At 46.2% G+C, this 21,031-nt stretch overlaps 1 protein-coding gene across 1 annotated transcript in view; it reads right to left on the bottom strand.

Moving 5' to 3' along the window:
• The window catches only part of OLA1 (Obg like ATPase 1), a 315,794-nt gene that overhangs the window by 106,559 nt on the left and 188,204 nt on the right, over positions 1-21,031 (bottom strand). Inside the window, exons 6-7 of the mRNA XM_063933437.1 lie at positions 20,856-20,936; positions 6,043-6,140 (exon numbers count right to left, since the gene is read on the bottom strand). Coding sequence (XP_063789507.1) covers positions 6,043-6,140; positions 20,856-20,936 — 179 coding nt within the window. The remainder of the gene's footprint in view (positions 1-6,042; positions 6,141-20,855; positions 20,937-21,031) is intronic.

Here is a 21,031-nt window from a genome sequence, read left to right as displayed (position 1 = left end):
CACATATCGTACAAACTGATACGTGCATTAAGCAGATGGAAGAATTAGGGTCAGGAGACTTCACCTGGAAGGTTTGTAACATGGTCATGTCCTTCTCCGTCCCTTATGTTCTCCCCGATGACGCATATTTCATATGCGGGAGAAAGGCGTACAAGTGGCTTGCCCCAAACTCTGAAGGATTGTGTTATATTGGAAAAGTATTGCCTGAAGTGATGACTGTTACACATGACAAAATGAAGGACATACACCGTGGTGCCCAAGCTCCTTATACTCACACTCATTACGAGCACCGAGTTAAAAGACAACTGTCAGAAAGGTTAGAGCATCCGGCCTCTGATCTTATCCATGAATCCACCGGGATTCAGGTTCTGGTAGCGTTAGATTTCACTCGTACCGCTCGAGGTGTGATGAATTATAGATACATTTCCGCACTCGCCAATTTGTTAGATAATATCACTGAAATGTATGATGACACGTTTAGATACACTGGAAGAGAACTTCAAGCTTACAAAACAGAACTAGTTCAGCATAGGATGGTTCTTAATTATCTTACGGCAGTAACAGGCGGATATTGTGTTACATTGGCAACACAGTACGGCATAAAGTGTTGCACGTATATCACAAATAGCACCGAGGATCCGGTAGAGGTCATAGACCAAAAGATGGACGATATTCTCCAATTGAAGTGGGAATTTCGTCGAAAACACAATCTCACCCTTGCTGCTGTAGGTAATGAGCTGACTGGTTGGGTGTCATGGTTGAACCCGCGAAATTGGTTCTCCGGTTTGGGAGACTGGGCTCAAGGAGTCATAATGGATGTTGGAAAGTTTCTACTATGTATCTTGGGTGTCGTTATATCGATTGGATTGATATTTAGATGCGGGCAGGCTTTAATGAGGTGCAAACAAAGTACAAGAGTGATGAGCTTGAGGAGCGAGGAAACCGTAATTAACCTGGATTTGATTTATGACCCAATGATAGAAACCAGAATGTGATGAAAATGCGATTATACGGTCCGTTTCTTTCACCTGTTTTTCTGCTTTTCTCCAAGATACAAAGACCCCCTTGGACGAGGAAGTTGACGAGACGCTATACAGACAACAGACAAGCACCAAAGAAGAAGATTTGACAACTTTAAATATGGACACTTGATGAACTTTGCCATGGATCCCCAGTTTCCCTAGTATTTTTAAACTCACGCTAGCCCAACATTTTTTTGTAAATCTGATGGCTCAGACAAAGCTATTTGCTCATGCCCAAGGAGCAATACAGCGCAAAGAAGACGACTCTCAACAGATACCGAACACAACTTCGACGACAGATGTACATTTCCCTGACATAGAATATCATTGCATTTTCCATAAGTGTTCTTTATCTTCATCTCTACAACCCTCAGGTAATGACACACATAGACGATAGGGAATACAGGCACAGATATCAGCAACCACATACCTCCCCCATTCATGTATCATCAACTAAAATGTGCATCCCCATTTTGTTACAACCACAGCCGAAATGAGCTCGGTAGAGTTTGACAGCCCATCCACAGACCTGTACCACAGGATAAGAAGGAATTCAAATGTATACTTCGCAATACCTCGAAGCTTGATTTACCACACGTACGGCACGATGATACATGACCCTCCAAACATGGACTCATACACACATGCTTCTGCTTTCTCACTAGGTCATACCCTCTTCACACCTACTCCACTCTTCTCCCCTACCCAACCATGGAAATCAATTAACCCCTGACTTACATTTTTCTCCTTAAATATTTTGTGGCAGTTATTATTGACTGCCAAAGGGTGGACTGTCAAAGTCAGAAAAATGTCCCAATGCACGTTGCCATATTTGCACCGCACACTGGTCCGCGCTGCGCGTGCGTACGCTCTCCCGTGGAGGCGCATACCCGCAATAGCGTGCACTCGCAGGCGCGGTATGCGTATTTACGGTAGAGTTTATGTAGTCGTAGCGTGCGACTCATTCGTTACAAATGTTCACAATTAATGTAGTTTATAGATCATGGTCCCTTTGATAGATTCTGAAAGTTTGGTTAAAATACAATGTCCCAGAGCTGAGGAATCCCTCTTTATATCGTACGAAGGGTCTAACAGGAATCATACAGCAGTGTTTGGTACCCATCGGAAGAGTATTTAATTAGCAATATTCCGGTGTTGGTTTGGAGCGTATTAATCGCTCGTGCGAATAGTTATGGACATAAGAAGTTTATGTCCATTTCTATTATTTACACATACTCAGGTATGCGGCGGGAAACCCAGTTTCCCACCCACCTGAGCTGTTGGAAATCGTCACAGCCCACCTGTATGAATCACCCTATGACCTTTTGTTATGATGCAGGGCCGAATTCCTTCGGCCAATGGACAATGGGATTGTAGGACCATGAGATTGCATTGTGTGTGGGGCATAAATAGGCAGGCCGACCACATCCAGCTCTCACTCTCTCATCAACGGTTATCTGCTGATAGCCGGGAGCTGGATATCGAGGCGCAGGCGATCATACCCTTTGTGCGTAAGTTTCTCTCCGTTATCATTGTCTTTCCGTGAGCCAATTTCTCTCTATCTCTCTCTCTCTCTCTCTCTCTCTCTCCCTCTCTCTCCTCTTTTCTCTTATATCTCCCATAGTATTATAGTATTGTATTGTATTTCATTTAGGTCAGAGTAGTATTGTCTTTTTGTATTTTAGTTCTGTGGTTAGGAAGTCTCTGTTATATTGTAGTGTATCATTTGTACTGTTATCCCCTTTTACAAGTATATTAGATATAATACAGTTAATAGGCTTTGGAACCTAAACCAGTATCTGTGTGTTTTTTATAGTGTTAAGTGTTCACTTGAGCGTCGGTGACGCTCAAGCAGCTTTGTAGTTAGTCAGGTTACACAAGGTTGCACTTACACCCTGTACTCACATTAAGGTATTCTTTGTGTTTCTTTGGTATAAGGTTTAAACATTAAGGTATAGTGTTGTGAGCGTCTGCATCGCTGGTGACCTCCTCGTGGTCTCGAGCGTCCGCTACGCCATAGCGAATCATTACTCTAGTCATAGCCAATAACGTGTCCTGTGATCACTGGGCCGTGAGCGAACGTGACGCTAGAGCGTCTCGCCTACGGCTGAGCGATCGCTACGCAACTAGCGTACCATTACGGTACTTCTTAAGTAAACAGCGTACAGTGTTCTTAGCTTCATAAAGGGTTGTTTATACGACAAGGGAATTTAGCATTGTCACTCTAAAATCTGGGCAGGGAGTTTAGCTGCACCTTCCCGGTATAGACAAAGAGGCTGACTACAATATAAGCAGTCATCATCAATGCTTTTAATAGTGCAGATCTCGTCGTAATACTATTTGTCCACTTTCAATAACCACCCAGCAATTCATTGTTTAAAGTTAACTAAAACCATTACTTTCAATCCAATTCTCTGCTGCAATATTAAAATGAGCACTAAATGAATAATAATAATAATAATAATAATAATAATAATAATAATAATGTATATTCAAACTGTACCTGTCACTTAAACATAGTATGTTCTGCCGCCAACTGGGTGAAAACTGTTGGCCAAGAGGGTGCCAATAAATCAGATGTATTAAGCCTGGAAAAGTGATAAAGCAGTGATAAATCAGCTCCAATATGTAAATTAACAGTTAGGAGCTGATTGGCTGGTGCGTCATTACCTTCCACTTATCACCGCTTTATCACTTCCCCGGACTTTTACATCTGCCCCATATTGTGTGGTGTTGCCACCAAAATCTTTGATAAAAACACATTGTATAAACGCCCCTACAATCCTACATCACCACCATGACTACGGGTTTAGACCTCAATAGTGCTCCGAAAAGTGTGTGTTGGTGACAAATACACCTCGGACCGAATTCAATTACACTGCGGCACTTACCGTGGGCTTGTAGCTCCCAGGATAATTGCTCAGGGGCTATTCGATTACACCCTGCATGCTGCAATAAATGCAGATTTCTGTTTGTACCCTCCTGAGGTACAAATAGAAATCAGAGGTAAGTAGGGCTTTCTGCAGCTGCCCATAAGCAGCTAACCTATAGCTATGTGCACTTAACCATGAATCTATGGGTTACTGTGCTATAGCTGGGAGAAACAGGTAGCTACTTAAATAGCACCGGGCGCTAAACCCAAACCCTGCATCAGCGCGGTAATTCCTGCGGCAAACTGACTTTTCCCAGTGGAGGATGTGTGCTTAGTATAAATATGGCTGCCCTAACATTCTTTATGAAACCGCACATTGTATAGGACTATGGAGTATATTTATGAAAGCAAGATAGCTCTTTTATCCAGCTTCTCCATATCTATTCAAGGGTTACTGTTCTGGAGAAGTCTATTTAAGAAGGGTTGTATGGTTACTTGTACCACCACAATTCCCTAATAGCGATCATCACCCTTAGGATGGTGATAGCAGGGTTAGTCCACAGAAAAATATTGATATTTCAATCTTAAAATATATATGGAATTAGCATGTTTTACGGACAGCCGCATCCCGTTTGTCGGAATCCACGCAGCGAGGCCCCTCGTGATCTCGTTGCACTTGCCACCCTTCAGGCCCAGTCGCTCGCTTTGCTTGCCACAGGTTATATTCCCACTCGGTCGGTTGACCCACCAACTGAGTGGGAATACCTTGTGGAGGTCAGGATTTCATCCAGTGGTATTTCACCGGTTGTCGGGAATCCCGACAGCTGGAATTTTAGAATCCCATATATATGTACCACAGATTGACTAGTCTCATTGGGGGATATTCAATTGTTTGAAAAGTCGTTGGGTGTCTGTTTTTTCCTGTTTATTAGATAGGAAAAAACAGACACTCAACTGACTTCTCAAACAATTGAATACGCCCCTTTGTTTCTATTATTTATTTATGTACATTTTTCTTTGGCTAAAAGGAAACTGGGAGCCCAAGCTCGGGCAAAGCCAGGTCACGCATGGGCAGATACATGCTAATACACGTCAGGCAGTATTATAAAGGAACTCAGCTGCCCGAGTGACATTTCATTATTAAATTTCGACAATACAAGATTTCACCAACTCAGTAAATGCCGACAGGAAACTTGCTACTGCCGCCTCTTGATAAATAATACACGCCCTTGTTTCTAACTTGCCAACTAGATGATGAACTTTACCTAAAATTAAGATCAGATTCTTTTTAACTGGTTAAAAATAAAGAAATGTTTACAAAATGTTTATTAACACATTTTCAATAGACCATCATCATTTTGTGCTGCACTATATAATATAAATGTGGCGATGTCCATTATCCTGAGCCAATTAAGAATAAACATTATGGGGGGAATTCAATTGTTTGAAAAGTCGGTTGGGTGTCTGACTTTTGACTTTTCAAACAATTGAATACCGCCCTATATACTATACTAAATACACTGGTAGGTTAATTGGATCCCCACAAAATTAACCCTAGCATGAATGTGTGTGCGTGTACATGTGGTAAGGAATATTAGATTGTAAGCTCCACTGGGGCAGGGACTGATGTGAATGGGCAAATATTCTCTGTAAAGCGCTGCGGAATGTGTGCGCGCTATATAAATAACTGGTAATAATAATATAACATTGTAGGTATTGATTGGCTGTACAAATATAATATGTTCTTACCATCCACATTCACTGCTGTCCACAATCAATGCAAGATCAAGGAGTACCCGAGGAGAGCCTATATAATACATTTACTTAATGGTATTTCTCTCCCCTGAAGTATTTCCTAAAAGCAGCATTTATGTTTCCAGTTATATGGTCCCACTGAGCATGTTTCAATAAAAAGGGTGAACAGCAGCATTTAAAACAGCAGTCAAAAGGTATTTCCATCACTGTCACCATTATAATATCTCCAAAGTACAGGCCCAGACGAAGCGATGAAAACTGCTTGTATGCGTTCAGTCTGGCGCTGGGAGAGACAGATTAATAGCCAGGTATTTCATCTGTTACCAGGCAGCTTTACGGAATGTTTTCTTACACACGTGTCTGACACAGACATGCAGGGCAGGTACTACTCACCACTTATTTTTCTTGCGGATGTAGTCTTTTTCAGAAAGGTTGACTAGATAGATCATGGGCTTGGAGGTCAGAAATAGGTGTTTATTTAGCACATCAATCTAGAAGGAAAAAAAACCTGTATAAATTATGACGTCAGACGGCAACAAACGCAGGTTGCGCAATTTCTGAACTATATTTCTCAATGCACTGAAAACCCACCTTGCAAAGAAATGTAGGTTTTCGCCCCCAACAAATATTTTTTTAGATAGAGGTAAATGTATTATAGCAGCGCGCATCGTGCAGCTATAACACTTCCTGCTTCGCCTCATTACCAAGGTGAAGCAGGAAGTGACATCAACAAGATGTATTAACATCTTGTCTGCCGAAGTGGGGGAGCCTCCGGTGATGTCCCCCTAGCACACAGTGCAACAGCTCGGCGCTGACACGCTGTCTGCACCTGTCCTGGCCAGCTCCTCTGCGCATTGCGCGGGATCTCGCTACTCACGCGAGATCCCCAGGGCGGTCCGGAGCCGGCACCCGCCACAGGCAGGGACAGCTCTATCCCTGCTGTGGTGAATGGGCATCGCCACCTGCAGCTGCCGAAATCAACAGCTGCAGGTGTCTGAACGGTCGCGCATATCGGCCCATCTTTGAGATAGCAGCGCTGATATGGACATTTGTACGTTTGTGTGCGCCCCGCACACAGACGTACAAATGTTGTAAATCACAATGGTCTGCGTACACTAGGAATATAGCTTTGTCGCTTCCAGTAGTTTAATTTGTGCCTATAGGACACAGATTTTGAGTGAAAAGTCGCTTGGTGTTGCAGTGTCTCCCGGGTGCACCAAAAAGGGGCTATTTGGCGAAACTTGAGCATCCCCCCCAAGTAAAATCCACCATTCCCAGTAGTCCAGACTGTGACTCGTAGAAAGCACTTTCAATGTGAAGCTACTTCTGCTTTTATTACAGCTGGTCTATCCTGGTTTCTAGGAGCTGCGGCCAATGCAGTCCCCAGAAGGAGGTGCATAAGCCCAAGTTTTCATTGGCTTTTTATCTTGCTGTTGTTTTCTTTTTCATGCAAGCGCAATGTATAGGGCAGGCAACCAAACTGCTGACCTGAACTGCAGCCCCCCTCAAGTGAAAAGGTAGGAGCCACCAATGCTTATGCAATATAATGGTTTCTGTTTAATCATTCTACTATACATAAGTTTCTAATAAAGTTGGACTCCTAGGAGGACATGCTTCCCTAAACTTAGTAAACATGGCGTCTGATTCCATTACCAGTGATGCTGGTAATGAACCGTCGGAACGGAGTGGGAACACTAGTATAACTGCGCCACATCATAGGCACAACACTGCCATGAGTAATGTTGCTCTCTCATAATAATCTGTAATACTGTGCACTGCTGCAGCACAGTGCAGATAATATAACTGCATCCTTACTGGGAGAAATCCTACTGAATAACAGATATTTTAAGCTACTTTTGAAAATATAACATGAATAATAAGATTTTACTTACCGATAAATCTATTTCTCGGAGTCCGTAGTGGATGCTGGGGTTCCTGAAAGGACCATGGGGGAATAGCGGCTCCGCAGGAGACAGGGCACAAAAAGTAAAGCTTTTCCGATCAGGTGGTGTGCACTGGCTCCTCCCCCTATGACCCTCCTCCAGACTCCAGTTAGGTACTGTGCCCGGACGAGCGTACACAATAAGGGAGGATTTTGAATCCCGGGTAAGACTCATACCAGCCACACCAATCACACCGTACAACTTGTGATCTAAACCCAGTTAACAGTATGATAACAGCGGAGCCTCTGAAAGATGGCTTCCTTCAACAATAACCCGAATTAGTTAACAATAACTATGTACAACTTATGCAGATAATCCGCACTTGGGATGGGCGCCCAGCATCCACTACGGACTCCGAGAAATAGATTTATCGGTAAGTAAAATCTTATTTTCTCTATCGTCCTAGTGGATGCTGGGGTTCCTGAAAGGACCATGGGGATTATACCAAAGCTCCCAAACGGGCGGGAGAGTGCGGATGACTCTGCAGCACCGAATGAGAGAACTCCAGGTCCTCCTTAGCCAGAGTATCAAATTTGTAAAATTTTACAAACGTGTTCTCCCCTGACCACGTAGCTGCTCGGCAAAGTTGTAATGCCGAGACCCCTCGGGCAGCCGCCCAAGATGAGCCCACCTTCCTTGTGGAGTGGGCCTTTACAGATTTAGGCTGTGGCAAGCCTGCCACAGAATGTGCAAGTTGGATTGTGCTACAGATCCAACGAGCAATCGTCTGCTTAGACGCAGGAGCACCCATCTTGTTGGGTGCATACAATATAAACAACGAGTCAGATTTTCTGACTCCAGCTGTCCTTGCAATATATATTTTTAATGCTCTGACAACGTCCAGTAACTTGGAGTCCTCCAAGTCACTTGTAGCCGCAGGCACTACAATAGGCTGGTTCAGATGAAATGCTGACACCACCTTAGGGAGAAAATGCGGACGAGTCCGCAGTTCTGCCCTGTCCGAATGGAAAATCAGATATGGGCTTTTGTAAGATAAAGCTGCCAATTCTGACACTCTCCTGGCAGAAGCCAGGGCTAGAAGCATGGTCACTTTCCATGTGAGATATTTCAAATCCACCTTTTTTAGTGGTTCAAACCAATGAGATTTTAGGAAGTCCAAAACCACATTTAGATCCCACGGTGCCACTGGAGGCACCACAGGAGGCTGTATATGCAGCACTCCCTTAACAAAGGTCTGGACTTCAGGGACTGAAGCCAATTCTTTTTGAAAGAAAATCGACAGGGCCGAAATTTGAACCTTAATAGATCCCAATTCGAGACCCATTGACAATCCTGATTGCAGGAAATGTAGGAATCGACCCAGTTGAAATTCCTCCGTCGGAGCACTCCGATCTTCGCACCACGCAACATATTTTCGCCAAATTCGGTGATAATGTTGCACGGTTACTTCCTTCCTTGCTTTAATCAAAGTAGGAATGACTTCTTCCGGCATGCCTCTTTCCTTTAGGATCCGGCGTTCAACCGCCATGCCGTCAAACGCAGCCGCGGTAAGTCTTGAAACAGACAGGGACCCTGCTGAAGCAAGTCCCTCCTTAGAGGTAGAGGCCACGGATCTTCCGTGATCATCTCTTGAAGTTCCGGGTACCAAGTCCTCCTTGGCCAATCCGGAACCACTAGTATCGTTCTTACGCCTCTTTGCCGTATAATTCTCAATACTTTTGGTATGAGAGGCAGAGGAGGAAACACATACACCGACTGGTACACCCAAGGCGTTACCAGCGCGTCCACAGCTATTGCCTGCGGATCTCTTGACCTGGCGCAATACCTGTCCAGTTTTTTGTTGAGGCGAGACGCCATCATGTCCACCATTGGTCTTTCCCAACGGGTTACCAGCATGTGGAAGACTTCTGGATGAAGTCCCCACTCTCCCGGGTGAAGATCGTGTCTGCTGAGGAAGTCTGCTTCCCAGTTGTCCACTCCCGGGATGAACACTGCTGACAGTGCTATCACATGATTCTCTGCCCAGCGAAGAATCCTTGCAGCTTCTGCCATTGCCCTCCTGCTTCTTGTGCCGCCCTGTCTGTTCACATGGGCGACTGCCGTGATGTTGTCCGACTGGATCAATACCGGTTTTCCCTGAAGCAGAGGTTCTGCCTGGTTTAGAGCATTGTATATTGCTCTTAGTTCCAGAATGTTTATGTGAAGAGACGTTTCCAGGCTCGTCCATACTCCCTGGAAGTTTCTTCCTTGTGTGACTGCTCCCCAGCCTCTCAGGCTGGCGTCCGTGGTCACCAGGATCCAATCCTGTATGCCGAATCTGCGGCCCTCCAATAGATGAGCACTCTGCAACCACCACAGAAGAGACACCCTTGTCCTTGGAGACAGGGTTATCCGTAGGTGCATCTGAAGATGCGACCCTGACCATTTGTCCAACAGATCCCTTTGGAAAATTCTTGCGTGGAATCTGCCGAATGGAATCGCTTCGTAAGAAGCCACCATTTTTCCCAGGACTCTTGTGCATTGATGTACAGACACCTTTCCTGGTTTTAGGAGGTTCCTGACAAGCTCGGATAACTCCTTGGCTTTTTCCTCCGGGAGAAAAACCTTTTTCTGAACCGTGTCCAGAATCATCCCTAGGAACAGCAGACGAGTTGTCGGCATTAACTGGGATTTTGGAATATTCAGAATCCACCCGTGCTGTTTTAGCACTTCTTGAGACAGTGCTAATCCCATCTCTAGCTGTTCTCTGGACCTCGCCCTTATTAGGAGATCGTCCAAGTATGGGATAATTAATACGCCTTTTCTTCGAAGAAGAATCATCATCTCGGCCATTACCTTTGTAAAGATCCGAGGTGCCGTGGACAATCCGAACGGCAGCGTCTGAAACTGATAGTGACAGTTTTGTACAACGAACCTGAGGTACCCCTGGTGTGAGGGGTAAATTGGAACGTGGAGATACGCATCCTTGATGTCCAAGGATACCATAAAGTCCCCCTCTTCCAGGTTCGCTATCACTGCTCTGAGTGACTCCATTTTGAACTTGAACTTCTTTATGTACAGGTTCAAGGACTTCAGATTTAGAATAGGCCTTACCGAGCCATCCGGCTTCGGTACCACAAAAAGAGTGGAATAATACCCCTTCCCTTGTTGCAGAAGAGGTACCTTGACTATCACCTGCTGAGAGTACAGCTTGTGAATGGCTTCCAACACCGTCTCCCTTTCGGAGGGGGACGTTGGTAAAGCAGACCTCAGGAAACGGCGAGGTGGATCTGTCTCTAATTCCAACCTGTATCCCTGAGATATTATCTGCAGGATCCAGGGATCTACTTGCGAGTGAGCCCACTGCGCGCTGTAATTTTTGAGACGACCGCCCACCGTCCCCGAGTCCGCTTGAGAAGCCCCAGCGTCATGCTGAGGCTTTTGTAGAAGCCGGGGAGGGCTTCTGATCCTGGGAAGGAGCTGCGTGTTGCTGTCTCTTCCCTCGACCTTTGCCTCGTGGCAAATATGAATAGCCCTTTGCTCTCTTATTTTTAAAGGAACGAAAGGGCTGCGGTTGAAAAGTCGGTGCCTTTTTCTGTTGGGGAGTGACTTGAGGTAGAAAGGTGGATTTCCCGGCTGTAGCCGTGGCCACCAAATCTGATAGACCGACTCCAAATAACTCCTCCCCCTTATACGGCAAAACTTCCATATGCCGTTTTGAATCCGCATCGCCTGTCCACTGTCGCGTCCATAAAGCTCTTCTGGCCGAAATGGACATAGCACTTACCCGTGATGCCAGTGTGCATATATCCCTCTGTGCATCACGCATATAAAGAAATGCATCCTTTATTTGTTCTAACGACAGTAAAATATTGTCCCTGTCCAGGGTATCAATATTTTCAATCAGGGATTCTGACCAAACTACCCCCGCACTGCCCATCCAGGCAGTTGCTACAGCTGGTCGTAGTATAACACCTGCATGTGTGTATATACTTTTTTGGATATTTTCCATCCTCCTATCTGATGGATCTTTAAGTGCGGCCGTCTCAGGAGAGGGTAATGCCACTTGTTTAGATAAGCGTGTTAGCGCCTTGTCCACCCTAGGAGGTGTTTCCCAGCGCTCCCTAACCTCTGGCGGGAAAGGGTATAATGCCAATAATTTCTTTGAAATTATCAGCTTTTTATCAGGGGCAACCCACGCTTCATTACACACGTCATTTAGTTCTTCTGATTCAGGAAAAACTATAGGTAGTTTTTTCATACCCCACATAATACCCTGTTTAGTGGTACCTGTAGTATCAGCTAAATGTAACGCCTCCTTCATTGCCAAAATCATATAACGTGTGGCCCTACTGGAAAATACGGTTGATTCGTCACCGTCACCACTGGAGTCATCGCCTGTGTCTGGGTCTGTGTCGACCGACTGAGGCAAAGGGCGTTTCACAGCCCCTGACGGTGTTTGAGTCGCCTGGACAGGCACTAATTGATTGTCCGGCCGTCTCATGTCGTCAAACGACTGCTTTAGCGTGTTGACACTATCCCGTAGTTCCATAAATAAAGGCATCCATTCTGGTGTCGACCCCCTAGGAGGTGACATCCCCATATTTGGCAATTGCTCCGCCTCCACACCAATATCGTCCTCATACATGTCGACACACACGTACCGACACACAGCAGACACACAGGGAATGCTCCTAATGAAGACAGGACCCACTAGCCCTTTGGGGAGACAGAGGGAGAGTCTGCCAGCACACACCAAAAGCGCTATATATATATCAGGGATAGCCTTATAATAAGTGCTCCCCTATAGCTGCTTTGTTATATAAAAATATCGCCATAAATTTGCCCCCCCTCTCTGTTTTACCCTGTTTCTGTAGTGCAGTGCAGGGGAGAGACCTGGGAGCCGTCCTGACCAGCGGAGCTGTGAGAGGAAATGGCGCCGTGTGCTGAGGAGATAGGCCCCGCCCCTTTTCCGGCGGGCTCGTCTCCCGCTATTTTGAGAAATCAGGCAGGGGTTAAATATCTCCATATAGCCTCTAGGGCTATATGTGAGGTATTTTTAGCCTTTATAGGTACTCATTTTGCCTCCCAGGGCGCCCCCCTCCCAGCGCCCTGCACCCTCAGTGACTGCCGTGTGAAGTGTGCTGAGAGGAAAATGGCGCACAGCTGCAGTGCTGTGCGCTACCTTTAGAAGACTGCAGGAGTCTTCAGCCGCCGATTCTGGACCTCTTCTGTCTTCAGCATCTGCAAGGGGGCCGGCGGCGCGGCTCCGGTGACCATCCAGGCTGTACCTGTGATCGTCCCTCTGGAGCTTGATGTCCAGTAGCCAAGAAGCCAATCCATCCTGCACGCAGGTGAGTTGACTCCTTCTCCCCTCAGTCCCTCGCTGCAGTGATCCTGTTGCCAGCAGGAATCACTGTAACATAAAAAACCTAGCTAAACTTTCTCTAAGCAGCTCTTTAGGAGAGCCACCTAGATTGCACCCTTCTCGGCCGGGCACAAAAATCTAACTGGAGTCTGGAGGAGGGTCATAGGGGGAGGAGCCAGTGCACACCACCTGATCGGAAAAGCTTTACTTTTTGTGCCCTGTCTCCTGCGGAGCCGCTATTCCCCCATGGTCCTTTCAGGAACCCCAGCATCCACTAGGACGATAGAGAAATTAAATATTTCACACACGAATGAACATGAAAGTATGTCAAATATCTCAAGTTCTGTCAACCTAACGAATGTTTTACATCTTAGCCTATGTAAAAGTGCAGATCCAATTTAATAAAAGGCTAACGCTGCTCCTCACCTCCACGGGGGAAATTCAAGTGTTTTGCGCGCCACTAGATGGCTCCCAACGGAGCAAATCAGGTGTTGCTCCATTTGGGCGTGCACAGCCGTCAGCACTGACATTACCGCTTGTTGTTCCGTCACTTTGACGGGCTGATAACTAGTATTAAATAATAAACTTGTGTTTCAGTAGTCCTTTATGGCTGAAATACTGCCCTAAAATACTAATTCAATTCTGAAATTCTGTCCCACTAATGCCCCATCATACTCAGCAGCATTTTACACAGCACCCAAAAGCCAGTGTTGTCAGCTATATATATCAATTGGTGAACAAACTGTCGTTTGTAACTGGATGACAAGAGAATAGGGAGTTACCTCTGCTCAAGCTGCATTCACCGTGTACAAATCACTGAACCAAGCCTTTAGCGTTTATTAATATTGAGCATTTCATTTAGATTTCAATTGGTTTGTGCATTAAATTCTGATTAAAAAAAAGCAAAGTATTCAGTTCATGATAAACAAAAACATGACAAACCCAACATATACTGAGGTAAGAACAAGCGGTTTATCAGGCGACCGCCTTAATACCGCAACACGGCTTCAGATAAGTGCTAACTGGCTGCAAGACCTCTCTCTGAATATCACAGCTTTAATAACAGTTACAGTAACTATGACCCATCTACTACAATATTTAGCAAACCTTAGATAATTTATAGCTGGCACTGTCTCAATGACATGAGGCACATATTAAACAAAGTGAATCTTGCATGAGTTGTAAATGTAAAATAGGATTTTAATTATCTACCGGTAAATTCTTTTCTTGTAGTCCGTAGAGGATACTGGGGATCCACTTAGTACCATGAGGTATAGACAGGTCCACTAGGAGCCTTGGGCACTTTAAGAATTTGATAGTGTGGGCTGGCTCCTCACTCTATGCCCCACCTACCAGACTCAGTCTAGGAAACTGTGCCCGAGGAGATGGACATACTTTGAGAGAAGGATATAAAAGGATAGTGGTGAGATTCCGAACCAGCACACACAAACAAGAGGAAAGCCAGCTGAACCAAACAACAATAATTAACCAAGTAACAGTGCAGGACGAACGAAGCACCGGGCAGGCGCCCAGTATCCTCTATGGACTACGAGAAAAGGATTTACCGGTAGGTAATTAAAATCCTATTTTCTCTTATGTCCTAGAGGATACTGCGGATCCATTTAGTACCATGGGGAAGTACCAAAGCTCCCAATCCGGGTGGGAGTGTGCTGAGGTTCCTGCAGAACTGATCGACCAAACTGAAGGTCCTCAGAGACCAAAGTATCGAACTTATAGAACTTTGCAAACGTGTCCGAACCTGACCAAGTAGCTGCTCGGCAGAGCTGTAAGGCCGAGACACCGCGAGCAGCCGCCCAAGAAGAAACCACTGATCTAGTCGAGTGGGCCAGTAACGATTTGGGAATCTGCAATCCTTACGTGGAATAAGCATGCTGGATAGTGAGCCTGATCCAGCGCACAATCGACTGCTTTGAAGCAGGACACCCAATCTTATTGGGATCGTAAAGAACAAACAGCGAGTCAGGCTTCCTGTGACGAGCTGTTCTCTTCACATACACCTTCAAAGCCCTCACAACATCCAAAGAGTTTGAAGTGACAGAGGTGTCGGTAACAACCGGAACCACAATAGGTTGGTTGATGTGAAACGCAGACACCACCTTAGGAAGAAATTGTTGACGAGCCCTGAGTTTAGCTCTGTCCTCATGGAAAATTAAATAGGGGCTCTTGAAAGACAACGCCCACAGCTCCGACACACGTCTTGCTGAAGCCAAGGCTAACAGTGTGACGATCTTCCACATAAGATATTTTACATCTACCTCCTGTAATGGTTCAAACCAATCCGACTAGAGGAACTGCAGCCCCAAATTGAGATTCCCAAGGTGCCGTGAGAGGCACAAAGGGAGGCTGGATGTGCAGAACCACTTTCAAGAACGTCTGGACCTCAGGGAGAGAAGCCCAAATGTTTCTGAAAGAAAATGGACAAGGCCGAAATCTGGACTTTTATGGAGCCCAGACGTAGGCCCACATCCACACCCGACTGCAGAAAAAGCAGGAAAGGTCCCAGATGAATGTCCACCGCAGAATATTTTCTGCTCTCACACCAAGAGACAAATTTCTTCCAAATACGGTGGTAATGTTTAGACGTTACCCCCTTCCTGGCTTGAATCATAGTCAGGATGACCTTGTCAAGGATGCCTCTCCTGGCTAGAATCAGCAGTTCAACTTCCATGCCGTCAAACGTAGCCGTGTTAAGTCTTGATAGACGAACGAGCCCTGTTGCAGAAGATCCTCGCAAAGAGGTAGAGGCCACGGATCTTCCAGGAGCATCTCCAGAAGGTCCGCGTATCAGGCCCTTCTTGGACAGTCCAGAGCAATGAGGATTACTTAAACTTTTTCCCTTTTTATTCTTTTCAGAATTCTTGGGATTAGCGGAAGTGGAGGGAACACGTGCACAATCTGATAGACCCATGAAGTTGTCAGATAGTCCACTGCCACTGCCTGTGAGTCTCCCGACCTGGAACAATACCGCTTGAGCTTCTTGTTGAGACGAGAGGCCATCATGTCGATTTGTGGACATCCCCATCGACGTGTCAAGCACATGAACACCTCCGGGTGAGGGCCCCACTCCCCCTGTGTGCAGGTCGTGTTTGCTGATGACGTCTGCTTCCCAGTTGTCTACTCCCGGAATGAAGACCGCCAACAACGCCACAGTATTTTTCTGCCCAAAGGAGAATTCTTGATACCTCTGACATTGCTGCTCTGATTTTCGTTCCGCCCTGTCGGTTTATGTACGCTACTGCCGTCACATTGTCCAACTGAACCCGAATGGCCTGATCCTGAAGAAGATAAGAGGCTTGCAGCAGGGCGTTGTATACAGCCCTGAGTTCCAGAATGTTGATTGGAAGGACGACTTCCTGACTTGACCATCTTCCTTGAAACTGTACCCCCTGGGGGACCGCTCCCCAACCTCTGAGGCTTGCGTCCATGGTTAGCAAAATCCAATTCTGAATCCCGAGCAGTCGGCCCTCGATTAAGTGAGAAGTCTGGAGCCACCACAGAAGGGAAATCCTGGCCTCTGGCGACAGATGGATCTGTCTGTGAAGATGCGATCTGGACCATTTGTCCAACAGATCCAGCTGTAAGGGCCTCGCATGAAACCTTCCGTACTGAAGCCTCTCGTAAGAGGCCACCATTTTCTCCAGAAGGCGAATGCGTAGATGCACCGATATCCGGGTTGGCTTCTGGACATCCCGAACCATCGACTAGATTACCAAAGCTTTCTCCAACGGAAGAAAAAATTTCTGTGACTCTGTGTCCAGTATCATTCCCAAAAATGGGAGCCTCCGAGTTGGCTCTAAGTGAGATTTCTGGAGATTTAGAATCCACACGTGATCCAGGAGTAGTTTGGCTGTGAGACCAATGCTGTCCAACAACCTTTCCCTGGACGGTGCCTTTATCAGAAGATTGTCCAGGTACGGGATTATGCTCACTCCCTGCTTGCAAAGGAGAAACATCATCTCTGCCATCACCTTCGTGAACACTCTCGGTGCCATGGAGAGACCAAATGGCAGGGCCTGGAACTGGTAATGAAAGTCCTGTAGTGCAAAGCGTAGATACGACTGGTGAGGTGGCCAGATCGGAATGTGAAGGTACGCATCCTTGATATCCAGAGACACTAGGAATTCCCCCTTCTCCAGACCTGAGATCACAGCTCTCAGAGACTCCATCTTGAATTTGAACACTCGTAAGTACGGGTTCAACGATTTTAGATTTAAAATCGGCTTTACTGAACCGTCCGGTTTCGGTACCACAAACAAGTTGGAATAATATCTCTTGTTTTGGAGATGAGGTGGAACTGGAACAATGACCTGAGTATGTACCAGTTTTTGAATGGATCCTATAAGGTTATACTTGCCTTTTGTGAAACTGGTAAGCCTGATTGAAGAATCTGTGAGGTGGGAGCTCCTGAAACTCCAGTCTGTAGCCCTGGGAAATAAGATCTATGAACCAGGGATCCTCGCATGATGTTGTCCAGATGTGACTGAAATTTTTTAGTCGGGGCTCCTACCTGCCAGTCTTCCAGGCCTCCCGGTCCACCGTCATGCAGAAGGCTATGAGGAAGCAGAACTGGAGCTCTGTTCCTCAGAACCGGCAGTTGCTGGTTTACGTAGTTTACCTCTAGCACCTCTGTTGGCAGTAGAAGAACCTCTGACTTTGCCCTTAAACTTGGCAGTCCGAAAGGACTGTAGAGTAGGTCCTGAGTAGGTCTTCCTGGTTGGGGGTGCTGCAGAAGGAAGATATGTGGACTTACCCGCAGTAGCTTTGGAGACCCATTTGTCTAGTTCATCTCCAAATAAGACCTCTCCTGTGAAGGGTAGGCCTTCCACACCTTTCCTGGATTCCGTGTCCGCAGTCCACTGGCGTAACCGTAAGCCCCTGCGTGCTGACACTGCATAGCAGTGGTGCGTGCATTAAGCAAACCTACTTCTTTTATGGCTTCCACCATAAAGTTTGCAGAGTCCTGTATATGTTGCAGGAGTAACACAATCTCCCACATAGATAAGGAATCCAACCCTTCAAAAAGGTTACCCAACCATTTAGCAATGTCTTTAGTAATCCACGCACATGCTATAGTGGGTCTCTGAGCCACCCCCGCAGCTGTGTACAAGGATTTGAGTGTAGTCTCAATATTAAGATCAGCTGTGTCTTTCAGGGAGGCTGCATCAGGGACAGGTAACACAATCTTCCATGACAACCTGGACACAGCTGCATCCGGTACCAGTGGACTTTCCTATTTTTTCCTATTCTCAGGAGGAAAAGGAAAAGATGTGAGTAACCTTTTAGGGATTTGATATTTCTTATCCCATGGTTTTTCAAACAGGGTATTCAATTCCTTTGACACGGGAAAAGTGAATGAGGACTTCTGTTTTACATTAAAATAAGATTCCTCACACTCCTCTGTCACCTTATCAGGAATTTATAGCACATCTCTGATAGCTTCTATAAGAGCCTCTATTCCCTGTGACAGAGCAGTGTCCCCCCCTTCTGAATCCACCTCCCCCTCTTCCATGTCTGACCCCTCGGCGTCAGAGTCAGACTGCAGGATATGGGCCAGAGTTCGTTTTTGTGGACAAATGGCAAGGGACTGAGACGCTTGTTTGGGGACTGAGTCTCTGTTCATAATCTCATTCACAGACTGTCTTATGTATTGCATCTTTCTCATTGTGGGACAATTTATTAGAGGTATTGCAAATCATTCCTTTGATGGAATCCAGCCACGCTGGTTCAGCCCCGCTAGCCTGAGAAGGTGCACTACACTGAGTACATAGTAGTGAGCTCCCTACGGAAGAGGAACACTCTGCCGTACATGAAACACACTCTTTGCCTGACATATTGTAAATGTGACAGCACACACACACAGGAAAGGTTAAAAATCACAATAAACCCACAAAGAGCCCTTCCAGGGAGACTCAGAGGTATTTGGAGGCAGCACACCGCATCCTTTATCGCTAATGCCAAGCTTAGCCAGGTTGCAGACTAAGTCCCCAGATTGGGGACTTAGTACACTAATAATCACTCACCCCCTGCTATGACCCCCTGGTACCGCTGAGGTATTCTGGAGTCACACCGGAGGAGCTGCGTGTCCCTTTCAGTCAGCGTGGTGTCCACTGCAGACGGAAAATGGCGCTGGTGAGCTGCTGGATCTGCTCATAGTGAAGCACCGCCTCTTCAAGGGCGCGCGGCCTAACCGCTTTTTTTTATACTGTCTGAGGTAATTTGTGCTTAAAATAGAAAGAGAACCGTTTTAAGGCTTTGTTTGCCAGTGTGGGTACTGTGTACAGTGTACTGAGATGCAGTTGTGTACGGAGTCTGGAGCGCAATCCGTCCCGGTTAGAAGCCGTGCGTCTCCGTACCCTCATGCCGCCATAATGGCCGGCGACCCGCTAACCAGGACGCCGGCTTAGTACTCACCAGTCTTCTATCTTCTGGCTCTGTTAGGGGTGGCGGCGTACTGCGGAAATGTATGCTCGCCGTGGTGGGGCTTGCGAATAGTTCCCTCAGGAACTAGTGTCCTGTCAGCGGGGAATGGGACCATTAACCCTTCAAGAGGTTGGGCCGTTTCCCCCCTAAGTCCCACGAAGCAGGCAGGCTGGTGCCATCCAGTCCTGCCTGAAAATAACAAACAGAAAAATAAATGCAGAAAACTCTTCAGGAGCTTCCATAAGCGTGACCGGCTTCTCCGAGCACATTTTTCTAAACTAAGTCTGGTAGGAGGGGCATAGAGGGAGGAGCCAGCCCACACTATCAAATTCTTAAAGTGCCCATGGCTCCAAGTGGACCCGTCTATACCCCATGGTACTAAATGGATTCCCAGTATCCTCTAGGATGTAAGAGAAATATAGTAATGTCTATATGAATATTTATACTGTAGCGACATCCTTCAAAGTATATGCTAATTACCATACTATAATAATGTTAAGCTTCACGCCCAGCAATAGTCACAATTTTTTTTAACATTTTTTTGTACATTAGTGGTGCTTTTGCCTATTATTGTATTTGCACATTGCACACTGGTGCCTTGGGAGGGGGGGGGGGGGGGGGCGAAAAGATGTACATCTGATTGAATAAGCACCAATACAAAAAAAAAAACCCCACAAAAAAACTGTTCACTTGGTAATATTTAAATGCCTCATACCTATAGTCCTGTTGACAAATATATTTAACCTTTTCTTCATTATACTGATTTTAGAAGCCTCTGACACGCTGTGGCTAAATGCATGGGTACAATCCAAGCAGTTATTAACAAGATCAAGAAGAAGAGGCAACCCTTAAGCACAATAGCTCATGCTTAACTATTTACTTGAAGTGCCGGGAGGAGCCAGAAAGTCACGAGAGATGTGGTTCAGCAACAACTGGAGTGCCAACGTCATTGTAACAGGACACAACAACAATACTGGATGTGGTCGAAATGCTGTTGAGATCTCGGCATTCGAAATACTGACGCCTGGATCCCGACACCCATCGAATCCCAACATTGGAACTCCAATTGGGTCAGGATCCTGACAGTCGCCATCCCAACTGTAAATGGGTGGGAGGGATGGGGTGTTAGGTTTAGGTGCCAGGCGGGGTGATTAGGGTTAGGCTGCGAGAGGGGCAGGTTAGGTTTAGCATCCCCGGGGGACATTAGGCTGCGGGGGGGTGGGTGAGGGTGGGTGGTGGTGGAGGGAGTGTTAGGGAGGCAGCGGGTCCACGGGTTAGGATTAGGCACCTCCAAGGGACGGATTAGGGTTAGGCACTAAGGGGGGGAGGTTAGGGTTAGGCTATGGGAAGGGTGGGTTAGGGGGGTGACGGGAGGGGAGAACACCCTTACTCACCCCTATCAGTCTTCTCATCAGCGGGATCCCGGCGTCGGTATAACGACAGCCTGGATTTCCTCCCCCAGAATATCAACAATACAGTATCAATGAGATGTTAAAACAAAACAGGAACAGTACCTCCTTGTCATTCCAGTCGTGGTAATAACGGACATGATTCTGTTCATCTATTAACCAGGTTTTCACTTTGCACATTATGTCCTAAGGAAAATGAAACCGGAACAGAAAATTCAAATTATAAAATAAAAATTAACAAACAGAAAGTTATCATGGTTCTATTAAAGCCCATGTGTTCA

The sequence above is a fragment of the Pseudophryne corroboree genome, chromosome 7, assembly GCF_028390025.1.
Source record: "Pseudophryne corroboree isolate aPseCor3 chromosome 7, aPseCor3.hap2, whole genome shotgun sequence".
NCBI classification, from domain to species: Eukaryota; Metazoa; Chordata; class Amphibia; order Anura; family Myobatrachidae; genus Pseudophryne; species Pseudophryne corroboree.
Note: the sequence above shows the minus strand (reverse complement) of the source record. Positions and strands in the feature narration are given on the sequence as shown.